General features: G+C 42.2%; 1 protein-coding gene across 2 annotated transcripts; it reads right to left on the bottom strand.

Annotated features, from left to right (window-relative positions):
* Positions 1 to 1193: 1193 nt before the first annotated feature.
* LOC137345950 (uncharacterized) lies at positions 1194 to 17042 on the bottom strand. Of its 2 annotated transcripts, none has more exons than XM_068009205.1 (7): positions 16856 to 17042; positions 16111 to 16437; positions 14780 to 14905; positions 13061 to 13079; positions 12847 to 12881; positions 6014 to 6048; positions 1194 to 1537 (listed from the first exon to the last, which is right to left on the bottom strand). In XM_068009205.1, exons 1-7 carry the CDS (start codon positions 16920 to 16922, stop codon positions 1457 to 1459), a joined length of 690 nt encoding a protein of 229 aa, XP_067865306.1. In that variant the 5' UTR covers positions 16923 to 17042; the 3' UTR covers positions 1194 to 1456. The 2 variants fall into 2 exon arrangements, with proteins under 2 accessions (XP_067865306.1, XP_067865305.1); XM_068009204.1 differs by having other exon boundaries at positions 1194 to 1542; positions 16856 to 17039.
* Between the last annotated feature and the right edge of the window lie 2107 nt (positions 17043 to 19149).

Raw genomic sequence — 19149 nt, 5'->3', positions numbered from 1 at the left:
CACTAGGTGCAACTTTTCAGCTAAAAAACTTAATGTATCATATTACCGACAGTAGTTTCTATGGACGGCTAAAATCTTTACGCCGGTTTCTGCTCGTTAAGCGAGGTGTTAAGAAGTGGGAGAAACGCCTCCATTAATATAACGGAGAGTGGAATTTGACGCGAGCTTATAAGCTCTCCTGTCATAAACTCAATAAATGCAACTTGCATTCTTGAAAGCTTTAACAAGCTTTGTTTTGCTTTGTATTAAGGCTTGCTTAAAATGTCTCCAAAATTTCGCCATTGTTATTTCACAAACTAACATGAAGGTCTGACGGTACAACAGACAATGCCCGCCCGTCGAGAGACTGACTGGATGGGGTACAACGCAGGTTTTATTCCCAGCCTGATGTTAATCTCCACTGAAGTCAGCCAGCCCCGATGAGCGGCGGCGTCATTGCCCTCCCCACATCCCAGCACATCGCCAGTGGGTCCGGAAAATTCTGCCCAGGCCAGGATTTTACCGGCAGAGGCTTAAGTCCCGATGTCTGGACCAAATGCGGCTCCCGGGCCCGCCATCCAATGAAGAGGACCACCAGCAGCTCTGCAACCTGGGCAGATCCACCCAGAGAGATGGCCGCTGATGATGCTGCAAGGAGCAGGACAGGCCGCCTCCAGTTTGAGATGCCCGTGCAGAGAGTTAGAGAATGGTTTTCTCTGCCGGAGCCACGCAGGTTGGCAGCAGGGCCGTGATGGCGGCCTTTGATGCCGGTGTGGGCGGTGGGCCGGGTAGTGGGGGTGCAGCTCCTTGGGCCATGGAGCCTCCGGAAGGGATGACCACCTCCCCACACTCGAGAAGGCGCTGGGAAAAATGGCCCTTAATTGGGCCTTTAATTGCCTAAATCGGCCGCCCGCCTCCGGCAGCGAGCCACTGGCTGCTAAAATGACCCCACAGCAGGACTGAATCAGGGAGTCCTCCAGGCTCAGCTCCCCAACATTATACTGGCCCTCCCCCATCTCCTAGCCCACCACCCGGGGGCTAGTGAAATCGCACCCCTTGTGCAAGCATTGGGAATCTGTCCGTGTTGAAAAAGAGGAAGGAAACAGAGTGCAGGAAGAAATGACATTGTGGTTTTGCCTTGGATCTGATAATTTACTCTTATTGTCCAAAATAAAATAACTTATTAACTTCACATTGAAAAAAAAACACTATACAACATTTCCCACCACCATTTAATTGGTGCAATTAATGAATATAAAGATGGTAATAGAAAAGCTATGGAATTATATTGGCATAAAGTCTGATTTACCTATTCATTATTTACCTTACTGAAAACAGGCAACATATTAAAACTATAGAAAGAGGAAATCACCCTTTGGAAAAGACTGAAGGATGACTGAGAAGCTTAAATAATGTCTGACTGTGTTCTTGTGGTTAGGGCATGTACTCCTGGGATTGGCGGACGTGGACATATTCCTCATTGTCCATCCGGTGACCCTGCTTTGCTTTTCTTTTCTTCTTCTTTTCCTCTTGACTGGAGATCGAAGCTTTGCCCTCTCTGTGCTTTGAAAATATAGAGATCACAGTGAAAAGTCAGCTAATGTGCCGATTGACAATATAATTCATCAATAATATAAAATAAAGAAATTAAAAGCCAGGATAGATAGATAGTAAAAAAGACAGATAGAGATGCAAAGGCAGATGAATAGATAATTTGGCAGATATGCTATTTACATGATAATAGATAAAGCAAATCATAAATAATGCATAATGGTGACATTTCTCTCAGTAAAATTCTATACTATCATTTGAAAAAGAGCAAGGCAGTTAATTATTTGCCATGCACAGGGAATCTCCCAACTACTGTAAATATCTAGCATAAAAGCAAAATACTGCGGATGCTGGAAATCTGAAATAAAAACAAGAAATGCTGGAACCACTCAGCAGGTCTGGCAGCATCTTTATTTCATATTTCACAGATGCTGCCAGACCTGCTGAGTGGTTCCAGCATTTCTTGTTTTTATTACTGTAAATATCTTACTGACCCAAAGCTCGGAATGCCTACAGTCTTTAAATGGTCTTAGCAAACACACCTAAAAGGAGAATGACAATTGGTCTGATCTCTAGCTGGCCAGATAATTGTTATCAAGATTGTAGGATGATTTCACATTTTGCTTTAAGGGGCAAGGATCTAAGCATTAGCAGGAGACTAGACATTACACAGAAACATAGAATCATAGAAAATAGGAGCAGGAGCAGGCCATTCGGCCCTTCGGGCCTGTTCCACCATTCTAAAAGATCATGGCCGATCGTTTAATTCAGTACCCTGTTCCCGCTTTCTCCCCATATCCCTTGATCCCTTTGGCATTAAGATCCTGAATATATTTAATGACTTGGCCTCCACTGCCTTCTGCGGTAGCGAATTCCACAGGTTCACCACCCTCCGAGTGAAGAAATCGCCCTCATCTCAGTTCTAAATGGCATACCCCGTATCCTGAGACTGTGACCCCTGGTTCGGGACTCCCCAGCCATCGGGAACATCCTCCCTGCATCTAGCCTGTCTAGTGCTGTTAGAATTTTATAGGTTTCTATGAGATCCCCTCTTATTATTCTAAACTCTAGTGAATATAGGCCTAGTCGACCCAATGTCTCCTCATACATCAATCCTGCCATGCCAGGAATCAGCCTAGTAAATCTTCTTTGCACTCCCTCCATAGCAAGAACATCCTTCCTCAGATAAGAAGACCAAAACTGCACACAATATTCCAGATGTGGTCTCACCAAGGCCCTGTATAACTTCAGTAAGACATCGTTGTTCCTGTACTCAAATCATCTTGCAATGAAGGTCAACATACCATTCGCCTTCCTAACTGCTTGCTGCACCTGAATGCTTGCTTTCAGCGACTGGTGTACAAGGACACCCAGGTCTTGTTGCAGCTCCCCCTTTCCCAATCTATCACCATTCAGATAATAATCTGCCTTTCTGTTTTTACAACCAAAGTGGATAACCTCACATTTATCCACGTTATACTGCATCTGCCATGCATTTTTCCACTCACCCAACTTGTCCAAATCACATTGGAGCCCCTTTGCATCCTCCTCACAGCTCACATTCGCCCCCCAACCCCACCCCAAACACCAACCCCACCCCCCCCCCACCCCCCACCCCCACCACCACCAAGCTCTGTGTCATCTGCAAATTTGGAAATGTTACATTTAGTTCCATCACCCAAGTCATTACTATATATTGTGAATAGCTAGGGCCCAAGCACTGATCCCTGCGGTACCCTACTTGTCAATGCCTGCCACCCAGAAAAAGACCCATTGATTCCTACTCTCTGTTTCCTGTCTGTCAAACAATTCTCAACCCATGCCAGTATATTACCCGAAATCCCATATGCTTTAATTTAGAACACTAACCTCTTATGTGGGACCTTATCAAAAACCTTCTTAAAATCCAAATGCACCACATCCACTGGTTCTCCCTTATCTGTCCCACAAGTTACATCCTCAAAAAACTCCAGTAGATTTGTTAAGCATGATTTCCCTTTTGTAAACCCTTGCTGACTTTGTCCAATCCCATTTATGCTTTCCAGGTATTCTGCTATCACATCCTTTATAATAGACTCTATCATTTTCCCCACTACTGATGTAAGGCTAACTGGTCTGTAATTCCCTGTGTTTTCTCTCCCTCCTTTTTTTAAATAGTGGCATAAAATCCATACTACAATAAGCTACAATATCAGAAATGTATTCAACAGTGAGGAGGATAGTAGCAAACTCAAGGGGACATAGACTGCAATTTAATTCAGCGAATCTCAAGTGATGTACCTCGGCAGGAATAATGAAGAGAGGCAATATAAACTAAATGGTACAATTTGAAAGCAAGTGCAGGAACAGCAGGACCTGCGGTTATGCATACACAAATCTTTGAAGGTTGCAAGAGAAGTTGAGAAGGCAATGACAAAAGCATACAGGATCTTTGGCTTTCCAAACAGATGCATGAGAGTACAAAGCAAGGAAGTTACGCTAAATCTTTTCTAAATCGCTGATTAGGCACCAACTGGAGCATTGTTGTCAATTCAGGGAACCACAATTTAGGAAGGATGTCAAGGCCTTAAAGAGTGTCCAGAGGAAGTTTATTGGAATGGTGCCAAGAATGCGAAACTTCTGTTAGGTCAAGAAGCTGGGGTTGTTTTCCTTAGAGCAGAAATTTTCAAGGGGAGATTTAACAGAAGTGTTCAAAATGATGAAGAGTTTTGATAAAGTAAATGACAAATTGTTTCCAGTGGCTTAGGATCAAAAATCAGAGAAAACAGATTAAAAGTAATTGGAAAAGGAACCAGAGGTTGCAAGAGGATTTTTTTTTAATGCAGCAATTTATCATGATCTGGAATGCATCAGTAAAGTTGTTTTATGAACAATAACTTTCGAAATGGAATTAGATAAATACTTCAACGGGAAAACAATTGCAAGGCTCTGGGGAAATGACAGAGGAGTGGGGCTAATTGGATAAATCTTCCAAATCCACACTAAGATGAATGGCCTCCTGCTGTCATGTCTCATTCTGTGATTCTATGATAATGCTCTATCTTATTAAGCAACACACTTGCTGAATTTCCAAGTGAACAACAACAATGCAGATGTATGCAGCACCTTTAATGTAATAAAAAGTCCCAAGACACTTCACAGAAGTATTATCAGATGAAAGTGGCACTGAGCCACATAAAAAGGAATTAGGACATGTGGCCAAAGAATCAAAGATTCATAGGATAATACAATACAGAAAGAAACCATTCAGTATATCACACCTGTGCTGGAACTTTGAAAGGATTATCCAATTAGTCCCGCTCTTTGTTTTATTTATCTGTTTTTAATAAAGTTATTTTTAAAAAATATATATATAAAGGGGCCTGGGGTATAAAGGTCACCTTTAAAAAAAGCAAAAAGGAAACACAAAAGAAAACAAAATGCTGTTTCCCCAAAGCCCTGCAAATTTATCTCATTCAAGTATTTATCCAATTCCCTTAGAGAGCTGTCATTGAATCTGCTGCAACCACCCTTTCAGACAGTGCATGACAGGTCTTGCTTTTTCCCCTCATGTCACCCCTGGTTCTTTAGCCAAAAGCTTTATCAAAGAGATAGGTTTTAAGGAGCGACTGAAGGCCCCATTCCTGCCCATTGTATAGAACGTCAAACACCAATTCTCATTGCATAGATTTACAATATATCATCATCAATGCCAACCACTTCCACATTACTCCCAACTCTATCCCAATCAGTTCCACTGAATCTCATTCTGATCAAACCACATCTCCGTGATTCATGTTGTATGGAATCCAATGTTTCGTGCCCTTTTCCATTTACTCCCAGTGTACGGATTCTTAATACTTCAATTGTCTGCCATTAATTCCCCAATGAATAAAGTTCCATTCCAGTTGTACAATTTATAATTGGTTTCCATTGCAAATAGCGTGTTCCAATGCAGTTCCCATTCTCTCACGATAATGAAATTTACATTTATTAAGCTCCTTTGCAATCATAAGCATTATATGCTATGTTGCATAATCCCTCTTTCAATTTAGGTAACATTCTAATTAAAACAGTACAACTTTGTAAATATATAAGGTGCCTGTCTAATATGCAAATTCCTAACAAGCTATTATCACATTTCATGGACATCAACACTTTGGAGAGCTCATCATTTATAGTCAAGATAAAGTATCTCACAAACTCCGTGTTAACCTTTGGAGCTAATAAATATCTTTATGCATGCATAAAATGTATCAGTCTTAAATTGCATTTAATAAGATCCCAATACATACACTTTTTAAAGTGTCTGATGCTTTAATATTTGTTAATTCAATGAAATAATTATCAATTAGGCATTTTCCCAGATACATGCTCTAAGACAGCATCGTATAAATGTACATACATTGTTTTCTGGAAATTTTGCTGAGTTTTCTACTGATTCTTAAGTAAATACATTTATTGATATATTAATGGTAGAAAATTCTAGCAAGGCCCTGCTTACCTTATGCTTCCTTTCCTGGTTTGATGGGACAGATCCTATTGGAAAGAAAGAGCACTTTGTTTGGCAAATAAATTCAAATATATAACATTTGACAAGAGATTTAAAAAGCAGGAAGTCACAAATATAGCACTCCAACCATTTATTTAACAGTTTGTCTGACTAAATGTTTCAGCCCTCAACTAAAATTAAATAATTTCTACAATTTTTACATCTGCAAAGTACAGAATTAGAACAATGGCTAATGCTGGTCTCTTGGAAATGTTAAGCTATTTATGTTGAAGTAGGACAGTTTTATGGGAAAAATGTGTTTTTACTGATTTGTTAGTATGTGTTACATTGTTGGAAAGGGGATAGCATTAAAATCTTGGTGACTTTGTTTATATAAATTGTATGCCAATACAAATATGCGAATGGATTGGATTACCGCCTGAACGATCACCTATGTGCAGGACAGGGGGGCTGAGCAACTGCCTCATCAGCTTGGACCAGGAGAAGGTTTTTGACAGGATATCACACACCTACATGACGGACATGCTGTCCAAAAACATAATCTGCAATTGGATCCAACTGCTCTACACAAAAATCAGTAGCGCAGTTGCAATTAATGGGTGGGAATCAGAAAGTTTCCCGATCCAATCTGCAGTCAGACAGGGCTGTCCGCTTTCCCTTGTCTTGTTTGTTTTCTGCATTGAATTTTTTGCTGAGTCCATTAGGAAGGATGCAGGCATAAGAGGGATGACAATTCCACGCAGCGGAGGCCCTCGGTTAAAGCTTCCCTGTACATGGATGATGTCACCGTTTTCTGCTCAGATCTGCTGTCCGTTCACAGGCTGATGAGCATCTGTGACCAGTTCAAACTGGCCTCGGGAGCCAAAGTTAATCATGGCAAGAATGAGGCCATGTCCTTTGGGAACTGAGCTGACTGAACCTTTGCTCCCTTCACCGTCAGGTCAGACTACCTGAAGATGCTGGGGATATGGTTCAAAGGGGCCAGGGCATGTGCCAAAAACTGCAAGCAGCGTGTAGCCATGGTAAAACATAAACTGAGAATGTGGGAGCAGTGTTCCCTCTCCATTGCAGGTAAGAACCTGGTCATCAGCTGCAAGGTGCTCATGTTGTTACTGTTTGTGATGCAAGTCTGGCCCATACCCCAGTCCTGCACCGTGGCAGTCACCTGAGCCATCTTTCACTTTATCTGGAGATCCAAAATGGACCGGGCCCAGAGGGACACAATGTTCAAACCTCTAGATAAAGGGAGGGAAAATGTACCCAACATCACCCTCATCCTGATGGATATCTTTGTGTGCATCAAGCTGTGCATAGAATCCCAGAACACTCCATCCAATTGGACCGTGCCTTACTACCTATCCTTCGTGGAAAAAATTGTGCAGAAAAACACCTTTGACCACCAAAGCATCAGGCAGTGGGCAGCACGGAATATACTCAAGGCCCTATGGGAAAAGGAAATGGTGGATCCTGTTGGATGGTTCCCCTAGCAGACTGCCAAAGTCATTTGGCAGAATGCCTCATTGCATGAACTTTCAAACAAGCACCAGGACGTAGCTTGGTTGGTGGTGAGAAGGACCCTCCCTGTCAGATCCTTCCTGTGTGCTCAGAGTCTCACCGCCCTCCACAGACCGCCCTCGAGGTGGCTCTGGTGGGGAAAGACTGTTGCTCACCTCCTTCTGAAATGTTCCTTTGCAAAGCAGCTGTGTAAAGAGATGCAGTGGTTTTAATCGAGGTTCATCTCGAGTAGCTCTGTAACACAGGACTCTGTGCTGTACGGGCTGTTCCCTGGGACTTTCACAGAGATAAACATCAACTGCTGCTGGAGGGCCATCAACTCGGTGAAAGACACTCTTTGGTCTGCCCGAAATGTGCTGGTCTTCCAGAGCAAAGAGTTGCCCATGACCGAGTGTTGCAGACTGGCACATTCTAAGGTCCAGGACTAAGTACTGTGGGATGCACTAAAGCTTGGGGCAGCTGCTGCAAAGGCTCACTGGGGAAAGACCACAGTGTAAGGGCCTCCCACCATAGTGAACTGAACTGAGGGGCTGGAACCCATGTAGAAACCATGGGCTATATGCATCAAAATGTTTTTTTTTACAATGTAATGCCAGCGTACACTGCATTTAAAATGGAATGGCAAGAATTGTGAGGCACGTCATGTTTCTGTAACGAAGACATCTGATCTCTCTTGTACTTTCTGAAATATGAAATTTGAACTGTTTTCACAGATTCACAGAATCACAGAATCGTTCCAGCGCAGAAGATGGCCATTTGGCCCATCATGACTGCACCAGCTCTCTGCAAGAGCAATTCCCTCAGTTCCATTCCCCTGCCTTCTCCCCATAACCTTGCACATTCTTCCTTTTCATAATTCCCTTTTGAATGCTTCAATTGAACCTGTCTCCACCACGTTCACAGGCAGTGCATTCCAAGCCTTAACCACTCACTGCCTAAATTGTTTTCCCCTCATGTCACTTTTGCTTCTCTTACCAAATACTTTAAATCGGTGCCCTCATGTTTTTGATCCTCTCATGAGTGGAAACAGTTTCTCTCTACTTGTTCAGACCCCTCAAGATTTTGAATACCTCTATCAAATCACCTCTCAGCCTTCACTTCTCCAAGGAAAACAGTCCTACCTTCTCCAATCTATCTTCATAACTGAAATTCTTCATCACTGGAACCATTCTTGTGAATCTTTTCTGTATTGTCTCCTATGCTCTCACATCTTTCCGCATGTGCGGCACCCAGAATTAGCCGCAATACTCCAGCTGAAGCCAAACTAATATCTTATACAAGTTCAACATAACTTCCTTGCTCTTGTACTCTATGCCCTCATTTATAAAGCCCAGGATACTGTATGCTTCATTAACTGCTCTCAACTCTCTTGAACTGTTTTGTAATGTATTTTTGCAAATTTTATGAATAAAGTATATTTTGGGGGAAAAAACTTTATGGACCTTCGTGCTGAAGGATGCAATAAAGCTTGGGGCAGCCACCGCAAAGACGTAACAGGGAAAGGCCAGTGTGTAAGGTCCTCCCACCATAGTGAACCATGGGGCTGGAACCGGTGTAAAGCCCCTCAGGCTGTAAGCACCAAAGTACGGTTTTGCTGTGAATTGCAAATGTACATTGCATATAAAATGGAAAGGCAAGAGTTGTGAGGCACTTCATGTTTCTGCATCGCAGAAATCTGATCTCTATTCCGAAATGTGAAATTTGAACTGTTTTGTAATGTATTTTTGCAAAGTTTTTATGAATAAAGTATATTTTTGCCTGAATGTTCAGCAACTGGGTTTTTAAATCTTCTTAAATAGATGAGGATATAGTATATTCGTAGGATACATAAATTTCTATGATTTCACAGAATAATTCTCAGTTATCGAAATGTAAATGAATGACATGTAAAAGCAGCAAGTGCAGGGATTACATGGTTGCCCCAGCTGCATTTAAAAATGGTTAAATATTTCCTTTGTAACCCTTCAGTAGCCTTATATAAAATAATAGTTTTTCCAAATCTTTCAGATGATGCTTGACCTGCTGTGGAATTGCAGCATTGTTAGGTTTTTTAGGAATGTTGGAACAGAAGGAGGCCATTCAGCCCCTCAAGGCTGTTCCACCATTTAATTAGATCGTGGATTAGCTGTATCTCAGCTCCTTGGTTTCACAATCCTTAATACCTTTGCCTATCAAAAAACTACCAATTTTAGTTCTGAAATTTTCAATTGACCCCCAGCCTCAACTGTTTTTTGGGGGGAGAAAGTTCCAGATTTCCACTACCCTTTGAGTAAAGAAGTATTTCTTGACATCAACTCTGAATGGTCTAGCTCTAATATTGAGACTATGTCCCCTTGTTCTGGATATTTCCAAGATTAGTTTCTTTAATTGGCTTCATATAAATTACCATATAGATTTGTCTTTTGTCACTTTAGAATGCAACCATGTGTTTCAAAACTAGAAATAAAGATCAGTTGTGGTAAAATTAGGCTTGTGTCTAGCAAAACAAGCTTTAAGGTCTGCCCAAGATAGAATCTTACATGCTGAGGGAGGCCATTCGGCCTATCATACTCATGCTGGGTCTTTGAAAGAGCTACCAAATGAATCCCACTTCTCTGCTGTTTCCTAAAGCTCATTTTTTTCTTTTTCAAGTATATATCCAATGCCCTTTTGGAAGTTAGTATTGATTCTGCTCTCACCATCCTTTCAGACTGTGCATTCCAGATCAAAACAACTCACTGCAGGTTAAAAAAAAAACACATCTCACCCCTGGTTCTTTTTGTCAATTATTTAAAATCTATGCCTTTTGCTTACTGACCTCTCTGCCAGGGAAACAGATTCTCCTTATTTATTCTATCACAGCACAGTATAGATAAGGAATCAATTCATTAGAGAAACTATAGGAATGTGGTACCTGACCTTTATAGCACAATCTCAAGCACATTTGACAGCATTAAATCAGTGAATAATGAGCAGAAATCCTTTGGAAACAATGTGAGGAAATGCAAGACAGTGTAACCAACAGTAACCAGAAGGAAAAATAAATACTTGGGAATTAAAAGGGAAATTAAGGAGAACATACGAACATACGAATTAGGAGCAGAAGTAGACCGTTCGACCCCTTGAGCCTGCTCCACCATTCAATAAGGTCATGGCTGATCTATTTCTGTCTCGATTTCCACATTCCCATCTACCCCCGATAACCTCTGATTTCCTTGCCTAACATGAATCTATCTACCTCTGCCTTAAAAATATTCAATAACCCCACCACCACCTTCTGAGGCAGAGTTCCCAAGTTCCACAACCCTCTGAGAGAAAACATTTCTCCTCATCGCTGTCCTAAAAGGGTGACCCAAAATTTTAAAACAGTGCGCCCTAGTTCTAGACTCACCCACAAGAGGAAACATCCTTCCCACATCCACCTTGTCAAGACCATTCAGGTTCTTATATACTTCAATCAAGTCTCCTCTCACTCTTCTAAACTCCATTGACAATAAGCCCAGTCTGTCCAACCCTTCCTCATAAGACAACCTGCTCATTCCGGGTATCAATCGAGCAAACCTCCTCTGAACCACCTCCAACACATTTACATCCTTCCTTAAATAAGGAGACCAAAACTGCACACAGTATTCAAGATGTGGTCTCACCAATGCCCTGTATAACTGAAGCATAGCATCCTTACTTTTATTTTCAATTCCTCTCATAATAAAGGATAGCATTCCATTAGCCTTCTTTATTACTTGCTGTACCTGCAAACTAACTTTTTGTGACTTATTACTAGAACAACTAGATCCCTCTGCACCTCAGAATCCTGTAGTCATTCTCCGTTTAAGTAATACTCCACTTTTTTATTCTTCTTGCCAAAGTGAACAACTTCACATTTTCTCACATTATACTCCATCTGCCAGATTTTTGTCCACTCACTCAATATTGGTCTGCAACCTCCTTAAGTCCTCTTCACAACATAGTTTTCTACCTATTTTTGTGTCATCTGCAAATTTAGCTACCGAACCATCACTCCCCTCATCTGAGTCATTGATATGAATTGTAAAAGTTGAGGCTGCAGCATAGACCCCTGCGGGACTCCACTCATCACATCCTGCCAATCAGAAAAGGACCCATTTAAACATACTTTCTGTTTTCTGCCATCCAATCTTCTATCCATGCTAATATGTTATCCCCTACACCATGAGCTCCTACTTTGCGCAATAACCTTTTATGTGGCACTTTGTCAAATGCCTTCTGGAAATTCAAGTACATTACGTCAATGGGTTCCCCTTTATCAAAGTACAAAGCTTGCAAGAAGGAAAATGGTGACTCTTGAGTCATGTAAAAAATTACACAGAAGCCAATCAACAAGATTTTTGGTGTCAAAACAAAGTTGGTTCGTTACATTGTAATTGATATAAAACCTAAAGTCAAAAAAAAATGTTTTCCAATATTATAATGCTGAGAGAGCAGTCAGTGAGAGGAATCAAGCCCTAAGTGAATTAAGACAAATTAAGCATGAAGGTAAATAGTTAGAATATTAAATTAAAGCTTCTTTAAGGCTTTCATGAGGCAACAAACACACCAACCAAGACCAAATAGTTCACGTGTGCTCCAGGACTTTGATATGAGATGAAGATAAGGGCTTAAGCGGATGAAAACTGATGAATCCTCCACAATGGATAATCGACCTCACAGTATTTGCAGAGACTGCAATTTGTGAAACACTGATGATCCTTTGAATAATGCAGACCCGAAACAAGCACATAGAATTATAGAAACATACAACACAGAAGGAGGCCATTTGGCCTATCATGTCCGTGCCAGCTCTTTGAAAGAGTCCCATTCCCTTGCTCTTCCCCATTTTCTGCAAAAATTTCCTTTTCAAATACATAACCAATTCCCTTTTGACAGTTACGATTGAATCTGCTTCCAGGACCCTTTTTTCAGATCATAACAACCCACTACATGAATAAAATTCTCTTTATCCCTTCTTGCTCCCTTGCTTAATACATGTGTTCAGAGAAGAGGGAGCTGGTTAGGGTTGATCAGTGGCAAATTAAGTTCAGTAACTTTTACTGCAAGGCACTGCATTGTGCAAAAATAGGAGGCCCATTTACTTTAAAAATGGAATAGGACTTGTGGAGGGAAGAACTGGAAGTGACAGACCGCTAGGAAGAATGGTTGCAGCCAAAACACTTGAGTCACTTCAGCAAGAACTAGATGCTGAAGATGGCAAAATTGGGGTTCTGAAATAATAAGCACGAATGGGCCAAGGGGCTTTTCATTCAAACCGATTTGTCATCTTATGAATCCCCTTTTACATTTTAGAAATCAGTTACCTGTTGACTTTTCAGTGATGTATGCGACAAACTGTCTGTGGAAGAAGAAAGCACATGGTTAGCAAATATATTCAGCAAGGAGGCTACAAATGCAATAAGTTTTAATTTCAATGCAGGTCATATTCAGAGGCTTGGGAAAACAAATGGGGCGGTTCATTTTCAGCTTAGGAGGAACCAGAGGGGTGAAGCAAATGAACGCAGTACATGAACTTACCTCTGAAGAACAATGCAAGCTGCAAAAAAGAACAACAGGATAAAAGGATTAAATCTGGATCCATGATGAGTATATCATTCACAGTTTCAAAGCTGATGATTTATAGCTATGGCTTTCCAATGGAACTTCAGCTGGGCAAAAATGCGTGGTGTGTAACACCAGAATCAGTAATAGCTATGAACATGACATATACTGACAAACATGTCACTGTCCTAAAGAATGACTCTGGTGCTTGGCACATTTCGTTATGCTTTCGAATTTGAGGCTGAAACGTTTATTATTCACAGCCTATTCCACCCATCCACCTCCTATACGGATGTTTTAGAACTCACTCCCAGCCCTCCACCCCCGGCACTCCTCCCGCCCCACCCCATGCCCCGCAGCGGATTGGATCCTCAATGAACCATAAAGCCACAGGGCCTCTGCTGCCAACCTAAGCACTCACATGGGAAACGTGTTGCCCAAACCTTGCCAACATAGACTGGGGGTATTTCGCTTCTGTGCTTGCCATCGCCCACCAACCCCACCCCCCACCCCTCCCCCACCGCCGTTCAGCTTATTAAAGTGCCAATCATTATTTCCTACCCAAAATGTCCAAAATAATCTCTAATACACGTTTCCTGCTCGACACAATCCTCTGGTCGCTGACTACCAACTGAGTGACTACAATGAACATAATTTTACCATTCTTAGTGTAGGGATCTAATATGCTGCAACCCAAGAAACTAGGCAAACGTGGTTCAACTCAATGAACATAAATTATAAACTAAACTTTATAGCTCAACGCTTGAGTGCATACCCCTTCTTATCTTTTTTTTTACTTTTTAGCCATTGCCTAAAATTGGCAATGTATAGCAAAACTTTTTGTACTCATAAACATGTTTGGGAATGACCTTTGAAACTTAATACATGCACTTATGAACATATATATAGTCACTGTGTTTTTAATTAATTCATGGGATGTGGGCGTCGCTGGCTAGGCCAGCATTTATTGTCCATTACTATTTACCCTTGAGAATGTGGTGGTGGGCCATCTGCCTGAACCACGGCAGATTGGGTGATGAAAGTTCTCCAGCAGTGCTGTTAGGTAGGGAGTGCAAGGATTTCGAGCCAGAGACGATGACTGAGTGGCAATAGATGTCCAGGTCAGGGTGGTGTGGGGCTTGCAGGGGAACCTGGAGGTGATGGTGTTCCCAGGTGTTGGAGGTGGTGGGTTTGGGAGGTGCTGCGGGAGAACACTTGCTGCAGTGTAGTCTATCGATAGTACACACTGCAGCCAGCACGCTCCAGTGGAGCAGAGAATGGATGCCAATGATCTGCATTTTTTTCAATGTTATTTTAGTCACAGTTGAGGCTTGGCAAGCAATGAAAAAAATGCACTAATCTATAACAATAAATAGCTTCGTTACTTTTATTGAGAGATCTAGGTCATGACCACACAACAGTTGAAAAGGTAGGTTGGAGTGAGGGGGTGTGCAGCGGTGAGTGGAGGGGAGGTAAATAATAAAACAATGGTTATAAAAGACAGGAGATTTCAGAGGAAAGGGAGACTGAATGAATTGGTTTTAAAATAAAATGAGCTGGAGTAGGACAAGATAGCAGAAAACATCATTGAGAAAGTGAGGACGCGAAGAGGATGAAAGGCGTGCATTTAAAGTTTAAGGAAGGCAGCAATCGCCATTGCAGTATTGATGATTTTAAATCAAATTGTAACAATACCTTTATTTCGTTGAATGAGACGTACAGACACTACAATTAATGAAACGCAAAGCACTGCTATCACACCAGCCGACACTCCAATATGTATAATGTTGATGGGGACGCATTGAACTTCCTGTGAAACACCTAAAATGATAATGGATAAAGTCAGCCAAGCATTGGTGCCTCGGTAAATGAATACCCATTCTTTCCGTGCACTTGCCATTAAAAACAAATGCTTTTGTATCACAATAATGATGGGGGTCTCAGTAATAGTCTTTCTTGGTGTATTTATGCTGATATATTACAACACTCACAGACGCACACAATCTATCACAAAGACAGACAGACACACTCTCATAGACAAACACATACTTACATACCCTCACAGACACACATTCAGACATACCCTCACACACACATAGACATTATCACAAAGATATCTAAACTTACTGTAAGAGACACACACATACATAAACTCACACAGCCACACACATATACATTCTCACATAGGCACACAATATCACATATTCACTCTCACAGACACACACTCAGACACGTACGCGCTCTTATGCGTACACACATATACTCACAAAGACACGCTCTCGCACTGACGCACGCAAATAAACTGACACACAAACATACACACGCACTCACACATACATTCATAAAAATATTCGAGCACAGACATACACTGTCACACATGCATACACACTCACACAGATACTATCACACACTCACTGTCACAGACAAACATATTCACACTGTCTAACAGGCACACACCATCCTCACACACTGAGACGCACACAAATATAGACAAGCATATATACTCACACTCTCGCACAGACACGCACGCACATATACTCACACAGACACACACTCTCACACAATCACAGAGACAAACACATAAGCACATGCACACACAAGACGCATATACATTCTCACACAGACAGACAGAATATTTTTATGTATGTATGTGTTTTGTGTAAGAGTGTGTCAGTTTAAGTGCGTGACCGTGCGAGAGTGAGTGTATGTGTGTGTCTGAGAGTGTGTCTTTGTGAGTATGTATGTGTGCGTATGCGTCTGTATGAGTGTGTGTGCATGTGTCTGTGAGTGTATATTTATGCGTATGTGTAATATTATGTGATATTGTGTGTATGTGCATGCATACACAACACATGCACTCTCTCGCACAGGCTCACAAATGCATACACACACAGCGACATACGTAGACACACACGCACATACTCACACAGATGCAAACTACCACACACTCATGCGCACACAGAAACTCATACAGACACACAAGCACAGACATACACACACAATCAAAATTAACGCAATGTGCTTACGCGTTACGGTCAGGGTGGTCCCCGCGCCCTTCTTTATCTTCCCCAGGTTCTCCATCGTGCAATAATATTTTCCAGAATCACATTCTGTAAGATTCCTGATCCGCAAAGACAGCAGCAGCACTTTCTGGTTTTCGGACTCCCTCATGCTTTCGGCTACTCTTTCGTTGTACTTTGGGATAGTTTGTGAGACTGGCAGGCCATTTTTTAGCCATTTGTAAGTTTTCGGTCCAGCGAAATTAATGGTGCAATCCATAACCACATTCTTGCTTTCGACCAGCTGTATTAATTGAGGTGTCTGCCGTACAATTTCTGAATCTGAGTGAACTCCTGTTAGAAATAAAGCTTCTAGTCAGTCATCACTCCTTATTTCTCTCATTGCCGCTTCCACATATTCATGAACTTGATCAAGATTTAACTTGGCTCCTCCTTTCATTTTCTTTGCCTGAACCTTCCTGTCCTGAATCCAGGACCAGCACCCTCTCCCTGTCTGTGACTGGCACGGAAACCGGTTCAACTCCTGGAGTCCCTGAAATCTCCCGGACTCGTTGGGAGCCAATGATCGGAGCAACGGGGCGCCCGGAACTGCATTGACGAGTTAACATTGGCTCGGAGCGAGCGCCCGCTTTCTCTAAAGAGCACACGGGACATTGCAAACCTTCAGCAAGCTCAGTTCGGAATATAGCATTCGCCCCAGCTTTGCTTCCATCCCAATAACAGTCATTGCTGAATAGAAACGTTGACTTACCCATGAGAAAAAGATACGACGTTATAATGGAGACAGGGACGCAAACAACATTCATTGTCATTTTCATGCAGTGGTTAACCTGCTGTTCTTTCCAGTCGAGACTGAGCTGCTGGGAGCTGCAGCATAGAAGCAGCTTCAGTGATTATGAAACTCACCCAGTTCACCGCCTCTACAGCATCAGCAAATAGATGACAGGATGTGAGAACAGGACCAACATGACCCCGCCAACAGGACAGAGGTTTCAAGATATTAAAAAAAACCCTCAAGCTTCACTTCTGCTCGGTCTTCTTGGCAGCTGATGGGCTCGGTTGGGGGTGAATGTCATTTCCTGTGAAGAGCTTTACAATTTTTCCCCCAAGTTAAAGGCGCGATATCAACGTAAATTTGTTGTTGGAACATCGCCTTCACCGTCAGAAATTGAAGAAGCAAAAGTCTGCAATCTCCGGCATCTTTCTAGCCTGGTCTTGTAGTTCACTATGTCACCTTCTCGCCCACTTACTCAGCCTATCTATGTCCATTTGCAATGACTCTACGTCCTCCTCACAACTGACTCTCCCGCCTAGCTTTGCATGGTCAGTAAACGTGGATCTATTCCTCTCAGTCCCTTCATCTACCTCATAGGTTTAAATAGCACTGATCCTTGCGGTACTCCTCCAGTAACAGTCTGCCAACCTGTTGACTCTGCCTAAACATATTAGGATTTCTTTTCCCCAAGTTCTGCATTATAACTAACTTAACGGGTTCCAGCATTTTCCCGATGAATGATGTAATGCTGACTGGCCCTGCAGTTCCCGTTTTCTCTCTCCCTCCTTTCTTGAATAGCGGTGTTACATTTGCTACTTTTCCATTCACTATCCATCTTGTCATACATGAACCATGCCATTTATGGGGTTTATTTCGCTAAGTTTTTTTTTAGTAGCACTCTGGCAGTTGAGAATTGGCACTTGAAGGAACTAAACTTGGAGGGCTACAGGGATAGAGCAGGGGAGTGGGACTGACTGGGTTGCTCAAGGGAGAGCCGGCATAGACTCGATGGGTCAAATGGCCTCCTTCTGTGCTGCAAATGACTATCACTCTATGACTCGTGGCTTCACGCCTCATCGTCAGACTTGAGCAAATTAAAAGTGGCCTGCGGTACTGAGGGAGTGCTGCACTGTCAGAGGTGCTCCCAATCTCATGTCCAGTCTGAATGTTCAAGGTGACCGAGAAAATCCATGACAATAATTAAATTTTAAAAAACAAGTAATTCTCTTGGTGTTCCTGACCGACATTCCAAGAAATGGTCGGGCCATTCAGCTGATCTGTTCCATGGAATGTTTTCCAGGAGCAATATTCCTAATTGCCCTAATTGAAGGCCACCTTTAGAGACATTATGGCAGTAATTAATTCATTGGTTTGGAAGCTTTCTGGGAGGTCCAGACATTATTACATGTTCTTCCTTTCTTTGTCGTTAGCAGGTAAAATACCATCTCCCTGTGAGAAGTAACAGGGCAGTATCAGCCGTTTTTTAGTTTCCTGTGGGTGTCTGTGCATCCTGTTTGTCATGTACTTAGACAGTCACTGCAATGTCGGTGACAGCATTCGACCTAAAGCCAGATATGAACAGACCTTTAGAATTTTTTTTTTACTCCAAATGGGACACTGGTGCGCCTGTACATTCTGGTTCTTGTCCACATTTGAAGTGATGAGGTGTAAAGAGTGTTAAAACTGGCAACTATGAAACATGCAACATGCTTAAGGCGAGTACTTTGTTCAACTGGATGGTTTGTTTTGGAGGCCTGTTATACAGGTTAGGCAGGGGAATTTTCTGCACAGGCATCTTCCCTGTAATCTGAGGCACACGTTCTGGACACTGTATTTAACACTGTCTGCGAGTGTTGACAAGTTTATCTAAGTTTCCGAGTTCAGTGAGGCACTAGCCCCCCTCTCCATCTCCACACTGACTGTGTGGCTGTGTTGCTGCTCCTGTCAGTTTAGATCAGTGCTGTGTGATATTGACTCCAGGGAATCCCTGATGATTTCCTCTCCAATGGTGCAGGAACGTCCATCCACCAGCAGAGGGTGATGCTGGGGAATCACAGGAGAAAGGCACAACTCTGAAGATGAGACTGTTTGGCCCCTTTTTAATTCTTTCATCCAGAGGGAAAAGATTCCCCCACTGCAGCAAGCAGCGGCTTCTGAAGTGACTTCAGGGTTTGCACTTCCACTGCCAAGTCCATTCCTGAACAAAATGTTTTCCTTGTTTCTCTCACTCCCCTTGCTCTTCCCCTGCAATTCTTTTGCCTTTTAAGTAT

Source organism: Heterodontus francisci, chromosome 29, assembly GCF_036365525.1.
Source record: "Heterodontus francisci isolate sHetFra1 chromosome 29, sHetFra1.hap1, whole genome shotgun sequence".
In the NCBI taxonomy this organism is placed as follows: domain Eukaryota; kingdom Metazoa; phylum Chordata; class Chondrichthyes; order Heterodontiformes; family Heterodontidae; genus Heterodontus; species Heterodontus francisci.
This window is presented reverse-complemented; position numbering and strand designations above follow the sequence as displayed.

What these genes read in the sequence shown, in the direction of transcription:
- LOC137345950 (XM_068009204.1), bottom strand. Translation starts at nt 16,922, where the DNA reads ATGAAAATGACAATGAATGTTGTTTGCGTCCCTGTCTCCATTATAACG. An exon ending in GTCGTATCTTTTTCTCATGG is followed by an intron (nt 16,438 to 16,855) that starts GTAAGTCAACGT and finishes TATTTCTAACAG; the next exon opens with GAGTTCACTCAGATTCAGAA. An exon ending in GACCACCCTGACCGTAACGC is followed by an intron (nt 14,906 to 16,110) that starts GTAAGCACATTG and finishes TTATCATTTTAG; the next exon opens with GTGTTTCACAGGAAGTTCAA.